The 14,284-nt window shown below is 48.2% G+C and overlaps 1 protein-coding gene across 1 annotated transcript in view; it reads left to right on the top strand.

Annotated features, from left to right (window-relative positions):
* Window positions 1-3,857, top strand: part of LOC149327935 (uncharacterized) — a 36,090-nt gene extending 32,233 nt beyond the window's left edge. The window contains exon 11 of the mRNA XM_089563132.1: window positions 833-3,857. Within this exon, the coding sequence (XP_089419258.1) occupies window positions 833-930 (98 nt within the window). The 3' untranslated portion in view covers window positions 931-3,857. The remainder of the gene's footprint in view (window positions 1-832) is intronic.
* Window positions 3,858-14,284: the final 10,427 nt, after the last annotated feature.

Raw genomic sequence — 14,284 nt, 5'->3', positions numbered from 1 at the left:
ATTATGTAAAGATAGGCATTCCATCACTCGTCACCCTAGCCCAAGAATTTTTGAGCTAGCATCAATAACAACGAAGTTATAGACGATTAAAAATCACGCTCCGCCTCTCCCCCCTCAACTCGTACCCGCGGGGTACCATAAAAAAATAAAGAAAACAGCTCTGGGACTGGGCTCCGCCCATGAATACTCCATTCGCTGACGTTCGGTTTACGACTTCCGGTTGTCCCCCTCCCGAGGAGCAGCGTGCGTCAGCAGCGTCTCTCCGGTCTCTGCGCTTTCTTGGCTCCCGAACTCGCGACAGAAAGAGGCGGCAGAGGTAAATTGAAACCATACGCGCGAAGGCAATGCCTAGCTGGCTCGCGCTTGCCCGAGGGGGTCGCGCGGCAGCTCGAGCAGATGATTTTCACCGCTACCGGAAGTGTGCCCGTGACGTCATAGCTGCCGCGGCTCGAGCGAATGACAGCGTGTGGTGGCCTGCGGACGTCATGGGACTAGTGACGTCTGTCTTCCCGATTTTGGCTCCAAAATGGCTCCCTACGAAGACACCAAACGGCCCGCGAATTTTAAAAAACATGATTTTTAAAAATTCATAATAAATTGCCGGCTCAGTTCCGAAGACTCATACTTGGTGTCAATGCTTCTGAGCATCACTTCTAGCATTTACAAGCGGCTTTTAATTCTTTGCATGGTCCCTTTAAATCCCACCTACCATTGGGGCATTAAGCCTCGCATACCATATTGTACCTAATAACTGTGATCATTCTTTTTTTTTTTTTTTCTGGGTGCTCTCCTAGGCTGCCGAGTCATGCCCGTGTGGTTTTCTTTCCTGCAGCGCTGAATGGCGAGCTGACCGACCCTGCGGGATTCACGCTCAACCCAAGTGGCACAGTGCCAGCCGAGGGACCGACCACCTACGTGGTCTACATGTGAACCTGTCACCGGGGGGGAGGAAGTGCCGTGTGGTCTTATCCTGTCAGTAGTGTGTCTCAGTTGCCTGTGCACTGCACCACATACGTCTGGCATCCGCAGTGCTTCAAGAAACGTGCACATCCCAGCATGTGTAGCACATGCAGATGGTGTGTACTCTCTGGAGAGAAGGACTGATTGGTGCATTTGTCCCGAGGACATTAGTGGTACCTTTCTCCATGAGCACAGGTGACTCCAATGTGAAAAGATACACACTATCCGCATTCATCAGGTCGTTACTCCATGAGTATGAGTGAAACAGTGTACTTTACTTTTCCATTTCTCTCAAGTATACAGTGAAACCTCGTTATAGCGAACTAGTACAAAATCGTAAAACAGTTTGCTATAGCCGAAATTCGTAATATAAAATTTCGTCCGAAACGCGCGCAATAACGGCGCAATTTAGTCATTGAAAGGACAGCAGTTCTGGCGATCCTTACAAGAGAAGTGAATAGATGTTTTCCCAGGTTTTGGTGGCGTTTAGAAGACGCTCGCGGCTATTGCGAAGACTGCAAAAAACCGAGCGCCAGTTAGGTTGGCTCTCCCGCACAGCACCGCAAGCGCAAGTTAAGCGCCGGTTACTGTGGCTTCTCCGCATCACAGCCGTGTCGCGTGGAAAGCGGTACATCAGAGCGAAAGCTGCCGCCGAGTTCACCACCTCCGCGACGGCCGACATGAGCGCAGGATTGTTACGGCATGCTTACAACCACCGGTGCTGCTTCCATGGCGCTGTCGACGGATGCCGGAGGCGTGAACGCGTGCTGACTGCCGGACTGCAACCCTACACGCCTGTGTTGGCGAGTGCGAGATGAAAGTGCAAACCTTGGTGCGAACGCGTGCCGCATCACCACCAGTCACTTGTGCAGTGCGGCGAAGCCTGCCGCCTGCCATCCGAACGGGCACAGTTTGGCGCTGGGGAGTTCGATATACCCATTTCGTGGCCAACCGCGTTCGGTATATAAAGTAGAAATTGCATGAATTAGTCAAAAATATTTAGGAAGAGTTCGATATAGCCAATACTTCGTAATATCCGTGTTCGTTATATCGAGGTTTGACTGTAGTAGTTTTGCTCTGGACTGGCAGTGACCTGTTACTCAAGTCTAAGCTGGCCTCAAAGTTCAAGGTCAGAGAGAAAAAGAGAAAACTTTCCTCGAATATAAGCCATCAAAGTTGGATTTAAATATCTTTCCACCACTCCATTCAAATTCATGATGTCCTTACCTTAAAGGACGGGTTACAGAAATCAATTTCGAAGCACTTATATAGCGTGGTCATTTCTGGTTCATTGCAATTTTCTGGACAACTTCACGTGCTTGGTCTTGATACCAATCTATTTCACACTGTCTTCCGCGCTTCTCTGAACTGCAAGTGGTTCTACGAGCTCCAAACTGAAAGCATCCATTCCTAATTGTAACTGTTGCATATTGTAACTGTCACATATTGTGACTGCTGCACAGCACCACCCAATCTGGCCTGTAAACGAGAAGTTCTCAAACTGGGTTCTGTGAAACCTTGGGGTCCCTTGGGGTAGGATTTCTTGGAATTCCTTAGCGCTGATATCAACTTATCCATGTCTCAGTCCTTTACTTTCCTTTCAGCCACTTCATTTGAGGACTAATCATACTCTATTATTCACAGCCAACAGTTTCACTCTACAAACTGTCATCAATAGTAAATTTGGGCATTTCTTGAGGGGCTCTTAATATGCGCTCTTTTTTCCTTGCATCTTAGGCACAAATAGATAGAAGTCAGGGCACACTGGTTACCTGGGTGTCTTTTCAAAGTTGTTGGCAGTCTTCGAAGATAAAAAAAGATTCAGAACCCCTGCTGTAATTGTTTCTACAGTGTGCAGCATGTTTGCCGAGCTAGAAGCGAGCTCAGATTCTTTTCTATTGAATTCAGGATGTTCTCAGCTTCAGCTGGAAACCACCAAAAGTGCATGCGAGGACTGCGCTATGCAGGGGGGGGGGAACAATGTTGCAAAATTTCTCAACGCTTGTAGTGGATGGGTTGGATTCAAAGCGTAGTATTGTTTAAGCCATGAACGCGTCAGTTTTCCATGTTCTGGTAATGTGCTGCATACTGAGCACTGGCTACAACTTCCAGGTTTTTAATTATTTTCCACAGTATTTGAGTGTGCAAAGTCGGGATAAAGCTGTGTTGGGCACAAAAGTGCTGTGAGGATAGCCGCGGTGGCTTTTATCTCATTATGGCTTCCTATTTTTGCTGTGTACACAAAGTGTTATTAATGTCTAAAAAGTTTGCTTCAGAACTTTTATTGCTTCTGAAAAGTTGATTGTTTGGGAAATTCTTCTCCTCCCACCCTTCTTTGTCGTCAAGTTTGGCCATTATCACGTGCTATTTGTCCCACCTTGGCGCGTCATCTGGCGAAAGAAATACACCACCGTGTTCTCTGTCATGCGTAAAACTAATTTGTCTTAGATGTCAGAGCTTTTGCGTTCAGGCTTGTTAACCTGTGATATTTGTCACCCTTGGTGATGCAAGACTCACTCACACCTGGTTCCTAAAGCTGTCGTGAAGGGGCGACATGGGCTTCCAATTGATTTGTACTTAGCGTACCAGTTAACTGTGCTATGAGCCTCTGTTCAATGTTTATGGTACTGAATTTCTGGCCTGGCCTGACACGAGTTCCCACCACGCAAGCTGTTTCTTCAAACTTGTGAAGAAGTCATCAGTACACTAAGGATGTGGCAGTTCATCAAAGTTCACTGAAGTGATCATGCAAAGGGGAAATGATCTGCCCATCTACTTCCCTGATATAAAATGCATACCTGTTTACATTACATTCTTATGGGTAGCTCTCATGTGTTGCATTGTTGCACTTCTTAGGCTAATGTGAGTGTCAATAAACCGGTGTGCATGAAATTTGATGCATTTTGTAGTGCAGGCATTTGTGCATGCAATCAAGATGCTGACTGTTGTAACGCATAGTTATTTTCTTAATTTCTGAATATAATCAAAGGCCCCTCAATTGAGTGTGCGGCCGTGGTACAAATGATAACACTGGTACAGTGTGTTTCTCTGCCACCAAGATTTTTAGGATTCCTTTAAAGTGTTTAGTTTTTTTGTTTTTTTTTTTGCTCTGTGGTATTAATGTTTGTAATTGATCTCATGCTTGGAATGAGAATAGGTTAGTAGGCTGTACCTAAGCCATCTTAACACTCTTATTGAGTCTTAAAGGTGCACTGAAGAGGAATCTGAACTCCTCTTTTTGCCACGGGAACTCAACCTACACGTTCCGAGTATTCTTAGAAACTTCGATTTATTGCCCTGTGTGGCTGATTTCCCTAATTAAATCGAATTAACGTCCGGCTCCCGCCTTTTTTTTTTTAATTCTCCCTCGTACGGTGGGCGGAGTCGACCAACGCGGGGAGTGTCTTTCACCCAGTGCCGTGGCGGCTTGCCGCTCTGCCATTGGCGGAGTAATACGTAGTAGTCCGTAGTGGCAAATAGTCCGCGCGTGTTTTTATTTCTGCGGGCTTATTTTGCGGTTATATTATCTGCAAATGAAACTATTTATTCACGGAAACCTAAAAAACAAAATGAAGCAAAAGCAAAGCCTCCACGGAGCTGGCTGAAAGGCACTCCATGTGTTGGTCGACTCCGCCCACCGTACAAGGGAGAATTAAAAAAAAAAGCGGGAGCCGGACGTTAATTCGATTTAATTGGGGAAATCGGCCACACAGGGCAATAAGTCGCAGTTTCTAAGAATGCTCGGAACGTGTAGATTGAGTTCCCGCGGCAAAAAGACAAGTTCAGATTCCTCTTCAGTGCACCTTTAAGAAATTATGTTTCCTCTTTTTCCTTGTTTAGACTAAGTGACAAGTTTTTCTGTTTACCTGGAAGCCCTGTGAATTGCTCCAGCAGCGTTCTCCCATCATGTTTTCTGCACATTTGTGCAAGGGTCACTACAGTGTAACAGACTGTCATATAAGCTGGAAAGGTCCTCTCCAAAACACATCAGCTCTTCTGGATCAGGCCAGCAGAAAAGGAGTTTTTGTGGGAACTTTCAGTCCATCATATTACGCTTGCTTGATACTGTGCAGCTTGTGACGGTAACAGCTTTGTTTTAGTGGTGCAAGAGATTTTTTTGTCTTGTACCTTGGTTTCTGAAGTGCAAATTTTTTTCTAATTTTCTCAACTGCAGTGCGCCATACCACCAACAAAATTGAGAATGTTTGGTAAAGTTCTGGAATTTTATGAATGCCTCGTTAGAACGGCCATCTAATGAAACCAGTGATTGAGGGGTTGGGGGCTGATGTTCTAGGCTTATTGGGCACTGCCATGTCTTAGCACAGATATGTTGTGCTCAATGAAACTGCAGTAATTAAAAAAAAAAATGAAGTCCCTGATCAATTTGCTACCATCAGAATTGTTGTGCTCCTGACTGTGTGAATTTGTTATTGGTGCTTTGTTTTTCTTATTGCTGTGCCCAGTTCTAGCGGCTTCACCTTGCCACTGTATTTTTCTGTTTTGCCTGAACCTGTACATATAGACCTCGTTGCTTCTTCGAATGGCAAAGCACACAGCTTGCAAACATTTTTTGTTGTAGGAATGAGGCAGTATACCCTTTTTCTGGTGACTTCACAGGCGAGTTGGGCATTAGCAAATGGCCATTCAATTACAAGGCCACTTTTTGAAGCACGGGACTGACAGTCATTTTTATTTCGCCACAGCAAGTAGTATATAATGCTGAGATGCTGTTGATAAAAGTGTCCTTTTTTTGTAAGCTGTTTTGCTTTCAGAACCTTTCCTTCACAAACCACATGCACACGACAGTCGCCCCCAAGTTGCACGCAACAATCACCCACCACGAAGGCTGACTGACTTTGGTGTTTTTCTGCTGATTTCGAGGTCGCAGGTACGAATCCGTGCCGTAGAAGCCACATTTCGTTGGAAGCGAAATGCAAAACTGCCCGTGTGCTGTGCGATGTCGGTGCATTATAAGGAACTGCAGGCGGCCTAAATTAATCCTGAGCCTTTAATCACAGCATCCCACATAGCCTATGCCTCGATACTGCAACGTGTTATTCACTCCCTATTTGCTAGAGATTCCTCATGCATTCTAGACACCAGTACAAAAAGAATTATTGAAATCTGAGCACACGAAAGAAAGTTATTCCACTTAGAAAATTCAAAATAAAAAAAAAAACAAGACAATCACATTTAATTGGCCCAGTGCTGGCATCGGGGCCCTACCAATCACAGTGGAAGCCTTGCCAAGGAAGCCTGGAGCAGCGCATCTTGATGGCGTCTCCTTTCGTGGACACCTCACAGAAAATGCTGGGGAGGACTAACACAACAAAGAGTCCCTTTCGCTTTGGTTGGACTGCAAAGCTACCGTGGGTTTCCCCTACTCCTCTCCTACGTGTCCTACTGGGTGTTCTCCTTCACATTTTTGGCCATGGTGCGTCAGTCTGGATTTCATTTTTTGCTGCTCTTTTTGTGTCAGCAGTTGAACCATAATGGCTTAAACAGCAGTACTTATCTCCGTGAGTTTCAAGCGAGAAGGAAGGTGTTGCCCTTAGCATTATTATTTTTAGTTGTCTGTCACTCATACTCTTCTTTTCAATTTTCTTATCGTGTTGAAAGTTTACTACACTCGGAGACGTCATATTCGGGTAATAGTGGTCGTCTTAAAATGAAAAATTGGAGGGGATACTGAAGCTCCACCTTAAGGGTGTGACGCGATAGCATAATGGGCTAATTCTCATTTATGCAGAAGGTCATTCTTTACATTCATAGATCCCTGGAAGTGCTCATACCCCATCTGGTGCAGCGGTTAAAGGGAGACTGAAGCACTTTTTTTTTTTAAATCAGGCTGTCAGCGGCGTCCTATAGTTTTTCATGCTGGATACTGGAATATCGCATCCAAATAAAGCAAAAACAAGCGCACATTGCCTTTTTTAGCAGAGATATGCTGCCTGTGCCGCGGGGCACACCGTGCGGCGCGTCGCCGCCCGTGATTGGTCAAGAGAGATCGTGACGACACTTTGAGGACTGGAGAAGCTGCCGATGCGGATCCGGCACTGCGTTGAGTGCAGATCACAGCTTTCCGTGGTGTTGTAAAAGCGAATGTGGCAACTATTTTTTTACTAACCTCCAAAGAAAAGGATACTACAGTTTGTTCATTCCACGTATCACCTGAAAGAAAAAGACGCAAGCAAAAAATTCTACGCCTAGCACAAGCATACGCCAGCGTGAAAGACGCATATGCAGACCATGCGTAAAAGGTGCCAGTACAACCTCGGCTCGTATTCTCGGAAAAGAAGGGGTGCGAACAATACTCAAGTCAATTACCACCACCGGACACCTCCTGGCTCACCCGGAAGAGCGTCATCCTAAAGAAAAGGCCCAAAGCACTGTGTACAAAAATCCTGTTCTCAGTACCCGGCGTTGCAGGTTGGGGCAAGAAAGTATTCCAAGGAAACGATAAAGGAGCACAAAGTTGGTGTCAAAATGACCGAAGCGCAGTGGCCAAGCACTGCGAGGCATGTGACCACAAGATAGTGATGCAATCATTGTGCGCTGGAAACCAAGCCAAATACGCGCACAAGGCTGCTGCTTCACTCGTGGCGCGTTCAGCACATGCCAGAAAATATTAATGGCTGCCTCGGAAACGTTCGCCCTTCCTAGATTTGCAGTTTAGGTTCAGTGAAGTGGTGGCCAACTATATGTGTGCTTAAAAGCCAAGCTACCTGCAACTCGCCCGCTGCCACAACTTGATGAAGAAACCGAGTAAGGTCGCGGTGTTTTTTTGCAAAAACTCGGTTGGCATTCATTTCTCTCTTAAATTTGCATCCGAAATCAGAACGTCGACCGCTTTCATTTTAATCGCTTAGCTACGATTAAACGAGATGCCGCATATGAAGAGATTCGATGCTTGCTTACTTTGCTTTATTGTGCTTTGCTTTGCTTCCTTGCTTGGACACGTCGAACCGAATATAAAATCGCTAACTGAGCCTTGTTAAGCGCGCCTCAGGTGGTCTGGCCATCACCTAAGCTGAGGAGAGCGACAGATGCTTGAGCCTCTATCAGGTTTCTGCAGGGGCTAAGTGAGCATGTTTCTACTTATAGAAGAAGCGCTTCGGAATGGTGACACGCCTCTTCGAAGGAACTGTGTCATGGTTCAGCCGCGCCTTTTCGACAGAAATCTCCATAGATCACATTAGGGACAAGCCCTGCATGCAGCCGCTCTTACGAAAGTGCTTCGAGCAGAGTGCGCTTGCTTTGGTCGGCTTGAATTTTTCGTCACAGCAGCGAGCGCTTGCGCTGCGAGCTCGTGATCTTGCGGAAAACAGTGGAAGACGACACGGTCGCGGCCGTGGTTGTTCGAGGACACGAACGCAGAGTAGTACCTCGTGTTGAACATGATTCTCAAGGTCGGCTGACACGCAATTGTACGTCACAACGCAGGCAGTACGAGGAACAACGCATACAGCACGAGAAACAACGCGCGCTGAAAGCTCTCTCGGGTGCGCTGAAGTACCCCCGGCTCCTCAACGTGACGTCACGTTGACCGACATGGATGAGGTTTCCCTCTCCGCTGTTCTCCTCTCCTGCGCTCGCGCGGGGCGCGGGAGATTTAACCATCGCGCTTTCAATTGGTGATTGCGGCACTGTTTTAGCCACAATCGAAAAAATAATTTAACAGGCGTGATCAGCAATGGCATTACTTCAAAACCCTAAAAAATTGGCTGATACGAAAACCGCCTCAGTATCCCTTTAAGCGATGCACCGGTGCCCTGCGGCGGGCCTTCTGCGGCCCAGGTTACGCTTCGATCCCAAGAGACCAATCACTGATTTAACTGCCACCTCCCACGGCGGGCAATTTGGGCTCACTATCTGGCAGGCAGGTTGTGATGACGCCACAATGTCACGTGACCTAGGTGGGCCACCTGCCGCCTAGGTTGCTTTGGGGCCCACCTGCCACAGCCATGCCACTGATTTTTCACTTGCTGACACCGGATTTTCCAGTGAACAGGACCTTCAACGCTGTCGCGATAATAAAACGGTGTAGTGCCGAAAAGAGCTATTTAGAGTAAAAGAAAAGGCTGACTAGGGAGGAAAAGGGAAATTCCCCAGTTACAAGGGAAAATGAGTTCAAACTGGAGCCCAACCAATCGGAAAGGCAGTGCCCAATTTGTCTTCCACCTCATTTCTACTGCCGGAAACTGCTGCTTGGTTTCGACACCGTCGGCGCGGAGACTTTCTGTATCAAAATAAAATATTACACATTACGATTTTGGCGATCTCTTTGTGTGTCCAGCCATCAGTGTCTCATACTATGCATACATAAAAACTTTTTTCCATCGGAGATCATCTCATTGTGATGTTTTTTTTTCTTTCCGGGAAGAGAATAACCTTGAAATGGTACAAATGTGCATTTCACAAAGGTACTAAATCTTTCAATAGGGAATAATTGCTGGCATGCACACTCGCGCTGAATGATGCATATGCCTCGACCCCTGAAGAATGCCAAGCTTGGAACCTTTACCCTTTGACAGGCTAAACAGGCTAACATTTAACAGGTTAGGTTTTGCAATAGGCCAGAACAATGTTATGAAATGTAAAGAATGTTATTTTTTCCAGTTCCTGGTCAAGAGGCTAGTATCCAAATGAGGTTGTGGACATTGGCGGAGACAGCTCGGTGGCCTTATAGTAGCTATATCCTAACGAATTCCTGCCCTTTAGGCCCATGGCTGGTTTCTGAGGTGCACGTACGGGAGGCAAGAATTTGCTGCCATGTGCTATGGCATCCTCTTCAGAGCGCCAGCGTAGTCGGTTTCCATTAACGTTTGGAGCAATCTGTGTAATGGAACTCGAAAAAGTCTCATTTGTCACAGGATCGAATTCTGTCTGCTGCGACTGCATCTCGGTTGTGACGGATCTGAGAGGCACTCGTGTGCGTTGCCATATCAACGCATGTTAAAATCTACGCATAGTAGAAATTGATTTGGCGCCATTTACTGTTGGCGAGGCTAGAGTCACTGCATAATGCATGAAACTTACACCACACCGCGGCTGCGCTGCGGCCTAGTCCATGAATAATTGATGCTCGCGGAACCACGTCATTTGCCCGTTGTGTTGACAGTTCGCTGGCTTTTTTAGACTTTGTTGTCGGAGTATTTCTGAAACAAATATAAGGAGCGTTTTTGCATGGAATGCTTGTATGCTGACGAAATAGCAGAGCCGCTAAGTGTCATTAACTAAGTTAACGAAGTTTTTGTGCTGTCCGACAGCTCGTTATCTAGAGTGAAAGCCGCAAAAGCGTCTTGCAGCCGGGCACCAGCGTGCCGGCAGCAGTCGAAGCGAGAAGGCCAGCTATGGCGGAGTGGTCACGTGATAAAATATGGCAGCGCCCGTGCTCCCGTGATTTATACTCTTTTCTAACCATATCTGTGTACGCCGCGAGCAGACGACTGGGCGCGGAGGAGCACGTTTAACACTCTCTCCTGGTGGGCTGAGGAGGTCTGCCTTTGGTAGTGCTGCAAGCTAGCTATGGGATGGCATATAGTCATATCGGGAGAAAGCGCCCTGCTGTAATTTGATCCGAAATACTAGTACCCCCTCCCTCAAAAAATATGCACCAAGAAAAGAAAGGGAAACGTAGAAGAGTGTAAGTGCAAGCCTTACACTGATAATTTGAGGAAGACCCCGCTGCAGCGCTTGATTCGGCCACCTATACAACAGGCCATTGTAAAGTACTAGCAGTCACAAACAATTACGCAAAAATTCTCCCTGCTGGCTCAATTCTCACCGACTACAACAGATCTAAGCAGAGGAGGCAGCCATTGCTCTAACCATGACCTCCACACTCGCCATCAAAATCATCTCGGTTAACTGCCCTTAATTTTTCCAACGGCAAAATTAAGGGCAATGGCAAAATTGGTCAAATTGTGCCAATGGAAAAATTAAGGTCAAATGTTGGTCAAATGTTATCACAAATCCCTACCACAAGATTGCCGCCCCGGTTAGCTCAGTTGGTATAGAGAGACGGCTCCGGTGTAGCGGTGCCCGGGTTCGAACATCGGTCCAGGACGAGTTTTTCTAAGAAAGGTGGGAAACCTCCTTTGTAGTCATATGACTATGCTTGAGTGGATGCCAATGAGTAATTAACTTCATAGGGCTGCCCCACGCGGAGCGACTACTGGCCGGATCTTCCAAGCACGATGGGGCCCAAGAACGGAGGAAGAGAGACGTGACAGTTTTGAAACCTATGTAGTCGGATACTACTCGAGAACGATTTAAGCAGCCAGTGGTCTTCTTATGTAGGCCCTCCAGCCATTGCGTTGACCCGCTCCCATGACGTCGAGGACATTGCCCTAGCAGTGCTAGTGTGACATCACAAGGAGCTGGTAAGTGGATTGACCGCGGATTAGCCGTGATGTCATCAGAATCGGTCGATGCTTCGCTATTGAGTTATAGAAAAAGTCGGTCCCCTCGTGTTCCCGCTTAATTGACCACGGCCTGGTCTCGGCCTCCACGTGCGGCCGACTGTTGAGTTGCTCGGAGAGAGAAAGGCGAGAGGAAACGCAGGAGCTGCAGGAGAACTTGCTTTGCTAAGGCTGCAGCCGTGTGACGTAAAGCTTCCGCCTGATTTTTCTTTCCCCCAGGGGCTTAGCTCTTGGAATGTGAAGAAAGCTGACTGGTGGAGACAGCTATTACACAATAGCACGATGGTAGAAGTCACAGTGCTGCCAACTGTGCCAGCCAAATGATGGGCCAGTTCGACCTGAACAAACTCCATAGTCTGTGCATGTCTGTCTCTGACCAGGGTACGTTGTTTGTTCTCTTTGTACTCAACCGAGCTATTGTAAGCAAAACAACTGCACAAATGTTCATTCTTCACTCGTTTTCTTGTTTGTTTCTCCATATACCCTTGATTTATTCACTTGGCTTGCCATTGGAATTAGGCTTCTGATGTACTATGTTTGCACTCTTCGGTCCCACCGGGTGTCTTGAGGTTCACAACGTACGACCACTTCAGAAAAGACAGATTCGGTCACTCTACGTGAAGCTATCAAAGCTAGCAGCTAAGAGGCTGTTTGGTCCAATTTCAGCAGGCGTGGAGTTCCAAATTCAAGGTTTAGTTTATGCGCTGACCTGGATAGGGAACCAGGGCCGTATCCTATAACAATCCATTTCATTTTTCATTTCATTTGGCCGTGGCGTCGACGTGACGAAATCAACAACAGATAGTATAGGAAAGCAAACGAATGGCCGCAGACACAGCCTGTATGGTCGTAGCGACGCATCTAATCCAGCTGAGCCATACGGCAGTGTTCCGACCCGGCTGGCAAGCACCGTCGCTGCCCCTGACGCGCCTGCAGACTAGAGCACTGCACGGGCCTGAATTTGAGGCCCGAGCCCGGCCCGGGCCCGCGACCTGAAGCCCAAGCCCGGCCCAGGCCCGCGGCTTGAAGCCCGGGCCCGGCCCGGGCCCGCTAAATTATCGCTCTAGTGAGCCCGGCCCGGCCCGTGAATCCCGGAGCGAAGCCCAGCCCGGGCCCGGCCCGGCCCGTTTCACAGTAACTGAGCAAGTAGACTGCTACTACAGCGATAGGGAACTGGCCGACAAAGGTTCTGAAACCGCAGTTTGGCTTAAAGAATGTTGGTTCTTTTTAACCCAGAAGGAAGTGATGAAGTGTAGTTCTCGCCAGGCCCGTCTTTTGGAGACTGGTCTCGTGTAGGTGGGCAAAGATAAACTCGGAAGTTCCGAGAGCCAAATAAAAAGGGCTGCATACACGCGTACTAGTCTACTCTGCGTTCCCCCATGATTGTAATCAGTTATGTTCTGCCGCCTGCGAAGTATAAATATTAAAGTTGCCTAGCAAGCAGTAGGATGACATTTTTTTTACTGAACGCGATCTCACAGGTTGAGCTCATAGCCGAACTGGTCACCTTTCAGCAGAAACGAAAAGCTAAAAGGCTTGAGTATTTCATGGTATGTGCTTGAAGACCATAAGCGTCCTAAACTAATATGTTCTTCCCTAATGCATTTATAATAGTGTATAGGTATGTTTTGGGAACGCGAATGATCAATGGCCAATTAAGGTCGGTTGAATTTTACTCTTACTGAACCGCGGCGTGGAAATAAGGAAATAAATAAGTGAATGAATAAAGCTTAGTTTTTTTCTCAGCGCGTACTATAACTCATAGCTCAAACATGTCGCTGCTTCAAAGCCACAGTTCTGCACTTCACTCTGCAATATTGAATGAAAAGTCGGACACCAGCCGTTTCTGTACGGACCGAAGCCTGGCTCGGGCCCGCAGCTTTAAGCCCGAGCCCGGCCCGGGCCCGCAACTTCAGGCCCGGGCCCGGCCCAGGCCCGGCAAAATAAATCATGTCCCGGCCCGGCCCGCGGGCCGGGCCGGGCCCGGGCTTTCGGGCTGGCCCGAGCCCGTGCAGTGCACTACTGCAGACTTCCCCCCCAATACAGGTCAGCGCACCCAACGTAGGGAGCCTGCATACGCCTCACGAGAATGGGACAGGCGTGACGACTTTGCCGGGGAAGCTGAGTGCGGCGCATTCTCCCGAACAGCGCATTCCTGTGGACCGACGGAAGAAACACCGAGTGGCGGCGACGGCGGAAGGATGACGGCGCCAACCCACCGCCCGCATGCACCTGAGAGGCCCGCGGCAAGCCAAAGAATTCGCGACTGAAAGGCGCCATGATCCCCCCTTGCCTGCACGTGTTTCGGTGGTGTGCGCGTGGTCACGTGCTGAGGGCGGAGCCTATGAAGAGGCTCAAGACTTTGGACTCGACCAGCGATCGGGGGTTCCCTGGCTAGGTGCCTAGGGAAGACGAACTGAACAAAAACCGCAAGCAAGAGGAGCGAGAAAGGCAGGACCGGAGAGAGCCAAGAGAGTTCCGTCCGGGCGGCCGAGATGAACCCTGAGCTGCTGAGCCCTTCCATGGTCCCGTGGTGGAGCTGATGCCGCCCCTCCACTCCACAAGAAGCCCCGTCTCGTCACCGGGTGAGCAGATCGCCGACCCCCTTCAGGCAGCCACAGCTGACGATTAAATATTTTCCTTATCAGTCAGTTGTGATGTTGGCTCGTTCACTCCCACCCTCTGCACGAATCCCAGACGGCAACCCACCGGGTTGCGAATTGTGACCCCTCATTAGGGCCGTCACAACGTCACCGCCATCGCTCGGCTGTTGAAACCGAAACAGGTGGGAGAATAGCTTCACTTATTGCTATTTAGCTGTTGTAAGTGAATTACACGTGGTTATTCACACGTGGTAATGTCTTACGCCGCTATTCAAGGAAGAAAACATGCAACCGAAA

The sequence above is a fragment of the Amblyomma mixtum genome, chromosome 10, assembly GCF_055824585.1.
Source record: "Amblyomma mixtum isolate Tamu chromosome 10, ASM5582458v1, whole genome shotgun sequence".
In the NCBI taxonomy this organism is placed as follows: Eukaryota; Metazoa; Arthropoda; class Arachnida; order Ixodida; family Ixodidae; genus Amblyomma; species Amblyomma mixtum.
This window is presented reverse-complemented; position numbering and strand designations above follow the sequence as displayed.